The sequence below is a fragment of the Macadamia integrifolia genome, chromosome 6 (assembly GCF_013358625.1).
Source record: "Macadamia integrifolia cultivar HAES 741 chromosome 6, SCU_Mint_v3, whole genome shotgun sequence".
NCBI lineage: Eukaryota > Viridiplantae > Streptophyta > Magnoliopsida > Proteales > Proteaceae > Macadamia > Macadamia integrifolia.
In genome coordinates this window covers 6,178,770-6,186,076 of record NC_056562.1, presented here as the reverse complement: position 1 = coordinate 6,186,076, position 7,307 = coordinate 6,178,770, and the positions used below count along the sequence as shown (strand labels likewise).

Below are 7,307 nucleotides of genomic sequence, written 5' to 3'. Positions count from 1 at the left end.
AGCCTAATTGTCCAACATTAGTATAAAACTATCATGTCAACCCACTAGTTTTTTTATTTTTTAATTAAAAGAAAAAAAAAATTTTCCACTAGGATCAAAGCCTGCTCTGGGTTGGACTTCTGTAAATGTTATCTAAATATTTTTCAAAAAAAAAAAAAATCCTTTATCAAATTCTCATCCAGCAACTTTACCATTCCTATTCCCCCACTCCCCCACTTAAAAAAAAAAACAAGAGAACAATACCATCAACTATTAGCCAACAAGTAAGAGTGTTCGTCGGAGTTTCAGTTTTATTAATATTATCTTAAAAATGAGCTCAAAAGGCAAAAACAAATGGTAATGGCAGAAGCCACCACAAAAGATTTTCCATGGATTGAAGTGTTTGAACTTTTATTGGTTTATATACAAAAAAAAAAAAAAAAAGGGAATAAATTATTGGTTCGACCAGTAAAAGTTTCTGGTTCAATATAGGATTTGGACCAGCTGTGCAACTCATTATGGCATGGTTCGGTTTGAGGCACTCGTATTTCCCTCGTCGAAGTCAAGACGATCTTATCAAACTATACAAAATCTCAATCATACCCCTACAGATTCACCTCGGAATTCGTTCACGTTGGTTGCCGAGAGGACCTTACCAACAGCGAAAACCAGAAGGCTGAGTCAGCCTCAGATAAGATTGAAAGCGAAGGGTTTTTTTGTCATTACATACAGTAGCAACCTCCCTCATATGATATCTTCCCCAGGAGAACAACCCCGTCTGACGATTCCTTGCCTAGTTGCCTATTAACCTATTTTACGAAAATGTTAAAACGGGTTTTGCCTATTTTAATTTATATTAATGGACCACACGTGTCAGTAATGCCACTAAGTTCATTCCCACGTGCCTAATATTCTCAATTTATCACCATACGAGAAAATGGGATCTGAGAAATTGGAATCGTAACAGTTAGGGTTGGGTTTGTGAGTTAGAAGGTCCAGTACCAGCGGGTGTGTGGACCAGCCCATGAGAACCGTGTCTCAACCCTCAACCGAACTCGTCAACTTCTACTTCAAGATAAAGGAGACAAATTATAATTAGTAAAATTGCAGATAAGACCAAAGCAGTGGTTAAAATTAGCCAATATATATTTTTTTTAAAATTTCTTTTTACCAAAAAAGGTCAAAGCAGCAGAAAAAAAGGATTATCCGTTAAGGGTTATTGCACGCCATTCAATACACGCCTGCAACGTCAAGCCGTTCAAAAATCCCCCCGTATCCGCAACTAAAATAAACGATATACTACTTCTAGGAACACTGAAGATTATACACCCCACGTCCAGATTGGTCATCAAGACTGTTTGATTAGTTCCACAGTTATATTATTAGATCCTAGATCCTTGGATGCATTATGGTTTAAGAATAGTGGGGTCTGTCTCATTGATGTAATGAAATCAGGTTGTTGATTGATGTAGATTAACGGTGGATATTTATTGATCAGGCTCAGATGCTGATATAGGGAGCACTAACTCTCAAAAGGAAAAGTGGAAAATTTAGAGGGAAAGGAAAAGGCCGATTCGGACACGATGAGCGCCCGAAAATTATCCGAATATGCCCTGCCAGCCAAAAAAATTTTTTTTTTCTTTTTTTCTCACATAATGATTTTTATTTTATTTTCCCACTTCGTTCCCGGCTAGATCTCTCTCTCTCTCTGAGTGGTCGTCATATATATAAAAACCCAAAGCGAGAGGAAAGCGAAGAGTATACACACCCTTCGGTCTCCGGATTTCCTGGTTTTCGTTTAGGCTTCATTTCTTCATTGTCGCCGGCAGATTTTGGTGTGGAAATTGCCGTTTTGAGGTGACATTTCGGTACGAAATGGCGATTATTTCAGATCTCACGACGGAGATCTTGATCCCTTTGTGTGCGGTCATCGGGATTGTGTTCTCTGGGGTTCAATGGTTTCTCGTCTCTCGTGTAAAGCTCTCCCCTGAGAGACAGAGTTCTTCGAACAACAGTAAGAATGGTTACAATGATTACCTTATCGAAGAAGAGGAAGGTCTCAATGATCACAACGTTGTTCTTAAATGCGCTGAAATACAGACTGCCATTTCTGAAGGTGAAACTTTCAACCTTAGATCTCGAGTATCTTCTAAATCTTTTTTGGGATATTTTCGGATAGATCTGGTGGTTTTTCCTTTAATTATGGTATGGGTTGCATTAGCGTGGCGGCTTTATGCGGATCTTTGTTGTCTGTATTTTATCGGTTTCATTCGCCTGGTCGCTTTATACTTCTCTTTGTTGTATATATTTCTTCTTTTTCTCGGTCTTCTTCGCGCTGCTTTGCTTTTGAAAAACTTCAATTAATCTCGTAAGCTCTCTGTTGTACTCTGCTTTCTTATTGTTTTGGAATGTATTTTTAGTTTTGGTGCTTATTATTATTCTGGAGTGAACTACATACAGCTTAGGTCGTTTAGGGCAGTTGGGTCGTGTACGGGATTGCAACTGCAAGAATTTTGTTGCTGCCGAAGATTTAATTTACCCCATTTTTTTTTTTCTTTCTATGAATTGATCTTTGAAAGGTATTTCCTTCGGTTGGATTTTTCCCCCTTTTGGTGATTATAGAACTTGGTGAGCTTATCTGAAGCTGCTTCTTTGGGATCATGTAAGCTCGAAGGGAGGTTCGTGAGTGATGAGACATGAGAACTAATATATGCAGTTTCACTTCTTATGAATCCAAATTTTCGTGTTTTATTTCTTATTGGTTGTTGCTATTAGTTTTGCTGCTACAGACAACTTATGTTAGTCTGTGACTGTCCTTTAGATGTCAGGTGCCCCTTTTTCCCCGGTCTTTTATTCCAATAATTTTTCCCTTGCTGATGAGGTTGTTTCTTGTTCAGTTGCTGGTCTAGATTTCGCTTTTATGCACCCGTTTAAACAAAATTTTCTGGTTTGATTAATCGAAAAATTTGGAAAAACTGGTTTCAAAAGATAGTGGTTTTAAAATTTGCTCTTTGTTCTGTTTCCTGCTTGTTTTGGTGAGTCTAAATGGATCAGTCGTTTTTTTGGTCCTTTCAAGGAGTTAGATCTACTGACTACCCCTCATAATTATTTATCAAGAGATGGACTGGAATTACCTTCTGTTTGAGATGTAGATCTTTTATGTTTACAGCATGATTTATTTGGGTTTTTTTGAGGGAATCAGGTATGTTGCCATGCACAGCCAATCATCATGGTGCCTCTGATATCTCAATTGACTTCTGTATGTTGGTAATTTGTCTGGTTATCCTCTCTGTTGGCTTCCCAGGGCCCATACAGCCTGAGAACTCTTTAGATAGTATGAAATCATGGCAAACTCTGAGAACACCTACCATGGCATGGATGATGACAGATTGCCATCTGTATTTTCTCTTGAGTTAGTTGGTTTAGTTTGGGATTCGTTGGTTTATTCTAGTTCCTGAATTTGGTGTTGGGTCACAAATGATTGAGAACCCAAGTGATGAGGAAAGACATGCATAGCTTATGCTTTGTAGCAAATATGACATCGAATAGAGTTGATTGGAAGGCAAGGATCCATGTAGCTGACTCCATTTAGTTGGGTAGGCTGAATTGTTGTTGTTGTTCTCGATCATTTTGCATTTACTACGTTAATTTGTGTTTGATGTATAAATCTGTTCTTAAGATTATCCTATATCTATGCTGAGCATTGAAATTTCTCTAATGTCAAACATGTTCATTTGTGTTTGATGTATAAATCTGTTCTTAAGATTATCCTATATCTATGCTGAGCATTGAAATTTCTCTAATGTCAAACATGTTCATGAATGTGGCAGGAGCAACTTCTTTCCTTTTTACTGAATATCAGTATGTTGGTGTGTTCATGGTTGCCTTTGCAATTCTTATCTTTGTCTTCCTTGGTTCGGTGGAGGGATTCAGTACCAACAACCAGCCTTGCACTTACAGTACTGAAAAACTCTGCAAGCCTGCTCTTGCCACTGCCGTTTTCAGTACTGTATCCTTCGTCCTTGGTGCTATCACCTCAGTGGTGTCTGGCTTCCTTGGAATGAAAATTGCTACCTATGCAAATGCCAGAACGACCCTAGAAGCAAGGAAGGGAGTTGGGAAGGCTTTCATTGTTGCTTTCAGATCAGGTGCAGTTATGGGTTTCCTTCTCGCTGCCAATGGTCTTTTTGTACTTTACATTGCTATCAACCTCTTCAAGATATACTATGGTGATGACTGGGAGGGTCTTTTTGAGGCTATCACGGGCTATGGTCTCGGTGGATCCTCCATGGCCCTCTTTGGTAGAGTTGGTGGAGGTATCTACACAAAGGCTGCTGATGTAGGTGCTGATCTTGTTGGAAAAGTTGAGAGGAATATTCCTGAGGATGACCCGAGAAACCCAGCTGTAAGAAATCTTTTCCACTTTTTTGTTGATCATTTTGCTTACTTGATGCTCTGTTTCGTTAGCTCATCTCTGTTCCTATATGCTTTCAGGTCATTGCTGACAATGTTGGTGATAATGTTGGGGATATTGCTGGAATGGGATCGGATCTTTTTGGCTCATATGCTGAGTCCTCCTGTGCTGCACTTGTTGTTGCTTCCATCTCCTCTTTTGGGATCAACCATGACTTTACTGCAATGTGTTATCCATTGCTTGTTAGTTCCGTTGGTATCCTTGTGTGCTTGATCACCACCCTCTTTGCGACTGATTTCTTTGAAATCAAAGCTGTCAAGGAAATTGAGCCTGCATTGAAGAAGCAACTCATTATTTCGACTGCTCTGATGACTGTTGGAGTTGCACTCATTAGTTGGCTTGCGCTCCCATCATCCTTCACAATCTTCAATTTTGGAACTCAGAAGGTTGTGAAGAACTGGTAAGCCACATCATTGCTCCTATGATTGTGGAATGACCAACTGAGACGTTTTTAATTCTAATTGGAGTTTGTTTAGCATTGGAGTCAAGGACATTGATTTTTGTTTGCAGGCAATTATTCCTTTGTGTTGCTGTTGGTCTATGGGCTGGACTTGCTATTGGTTTTGTAACTGAGTATTACACCAGCAATGCATACAGGTTTGTAATTGTTTGCATTTCAATCTCTCATCTGTATTATTTTTAGGTAGTTTTTGTTACATAACACTAATGTCTAATCATGTCATTGCAGCCCCGTGCAAGATGTGGCGGATGCCTGCAGAACTGGAGCTGCTACTAATGTCATCTTTGGGCTTGCTTTGGGATATAAATCTGTTATCATTCCCATTTTTGCCATTGCAATCTGTATATATGTAGGTTTCAGCTTTGCTGCCATGTATGGTATTGCAGTCGCTGCTCTAGGAATGCTGGGCACCATTGCTACTGGATTGGCCATTGATGCCTACGGTCCCATCAGTGACAATGCTGGAGGCATTGCTGAGATGGCTGGCATGAGTCACAGGATCAGAGAGAGAACTGATGCCCTTGATGCTGCAGGGAACACTACTGCTGCTATAGGGAAGGTTGTATACTTTATTTCTGCCTATGTCCATACCACTCCCTTTGTGCTTTTATCTAGTTTTTTTTTTTTTGTATATTATTTATATTTTATTTGATACTGATTTCATTTTCAATCTCTTTGTAGGGCTTTGCGATTGGGTCAGCTGCCCTGGTGTCCCTCGCACTCTTTGGTGCCTTCGTGAGCCGTGCAGCTATTACAACCGTAGATGTGCTCTCTCCAAAGGTCTTCATTGGGTTGATTGTTGGAGCAATGCTTCCGTATTGGTTCTCTGCCATGACCATGAAGAGTGTTGGAAAAGCAGCTTTGAAGATGGTTGAGGAGGTGCGCAGACAGTTCAATACCATTCCTGGTCTGATGGAGGGAACTGCTAAGCCTGATTACGCAACTTGCGTGAAGATCTCCACAGACGCCTCCATCAAGGAAATGATCCCACCTGGTGCCTTGGTCATGTTGACACCGCTCATTGTTGGCATAATCTTCGGTGTGGAGACTCTGTCAGGTGTCCTGGCTGGTTCTCTTGTTTCCGGTGTGCAGGTAATATTGGAAGAGCTTGCTTGGTCCCTTTCTGCTTCTCATGGATGATCTGTTAGACTTACATTCCTTTTTCTTTGATGATCAGATTGCGATCTCTGCATCCAACACTGGAGGTGCATGGGATAATGCCAAGAAATACATTGAGGTAAAAATCTATTGAATGATGCGCTTGCAAGATCTCTCCCTATCTAACCTTTCATGAGATTATAATTGTGATTTCGTATTAAACTTTTGGTCTTATGTTTGGCACTCTTGCCTCCTGGTGTGGACAGGCTGGTGCTTCGGAGCATGCAAGGACCCTTGGTCCCAAGGGATCAGATCCACACAAGGCAGCTGTTATCGGTGACACCATTGGGGATCCGCTGAAGGACACATCTGGCCCATCACTTAACATCCTCATCAAGCTCATGGCTGTGGAGTCGCTTGTGTTTGCTCCATTCTTTGCCACACACGGTGGGCTCATCTTCAAGATCTTTTAAGCGATTTGGTGTGGGTGACATCCTAATGGGTGGCTCGAGATTACCACATATTATCTGTTGAGTTCCACCCCCATTTTTCATATCCCTCCACTTGTTCTGCTCAACCTTCCCCTCCCCTTTTCTCTTCTGAGGAACTTATATTCTGATTTCTGTAGTTGGTAGTGGGTGTATTATTCTTAAAGCACAATGCCATCTAAAGCAGAGTTTGGGGAACGCATTCGGCATTCCCCTGTTTTTGAGTGATGACGATGATGGTACTTCTAAATGAAGGGCAGTGCAGTTCAATTACTTTTCCTTGGATTATCAGGTACCAAAATTTCTATGTAACCTCATTAGTTGTGAAAATAGACATAACATTTTGGAAAGTTGTTTTCTTGGCTTTTGAGCTGTTTCATGTTCTATGATGTGCCTAGTGTCTGCAGCTTTGAAATCCCCAACTCCTTTAGCTTATAAGACTCATCTGGTGGGGCACTGCCACAGTATGAGAAAAGATAATTGGCAAAACGAATTTTTTTTAATAGTATTTTTGAATATGTAATAATAATTTATTTTTAGAAATAATACTCATTTTAATTAGTTTTACTGCCTACGAACTACAAAGCAATCTGGGGATCAAACTTTTCAAAATAAGTAAGAGTGATTGAGAAACTGTCCCTTATATTGGCTTCATTAAAGTTTGGTAGGGGAGATGAGCTTGTGGTGTGTAATGAGTGCACCATGCGTTTTCTGCTCTTTTGTGAGTAAATAAATTGAAGGGAAAATGTTTTTTTGTGGGGGTGTGTGGTTCTTGTGCCCAAACACATGATACAGGGTGGAGGTGGGT

At 40.2% G+C, this 7,307-nt stretch overlaps 1 protein-coding gene across 1 annotated transcript; it reads left to right on the top strand.

Annotated features, from left to right (window-relative positions):
* The first annotated feature begins 1,717 nt into the window (after positions 1–1,717).
* On the top strand, positions 1,718–6,883 carry LOC122081557 (pyrophosphate-energized vacuolar membrane proton pump). Its single transcript, XM_042648734.1, has 8 exons — positions 1,718–2,095; positions 3,810–4,384; positions 4,474–4,853; positions 4,964–5,050; positions 5,142–5,472; positions 5,595–6,005; positions 6,091–6,150; positions 6,278–6,883. The coding sequence occupies exons 1-8, from the start codon at positions 1,855–1,857 to the stop codon at positions 6,482–6,484; spliced, it is 2,292 nt and encodes a 763-aa protein (XP_042504668.1). The 5' UTR covers positions 1,718–1,854; the 3' UTR covers positions 6,485–6,883.
* Positions 6,884–7,307: the final 424 nt, after the last annotated feature.

What these genes read in the sequence shown, in the direction of transcription:
- LOC122081557 (XM_042648734.1), top strand. Translation starts at nt 1,855, where the DNA reads ATGGCGATTATTTCAGATCTCACGACGGAGATCTTGATCCCTTTGTGT. An exon ending in CAGAAGGTTGTGAAGAACTG is followed by an intron (nt 4,854 to 4,963) that starts GTAAGCCACATC and finishes TTTTGTTTGCAG; the next exon opens with GCAATTATTCCTTTGTGTTG. An exon ending in ATGCCAAGAAATACATTGAG is followed by an intron (nt 6,151 to 6,277) that starts GTAAAAATCTAT and finishes TGGTGTGGACAG; the next exon opens with GCTGGTGCTTCGGAGCATGC.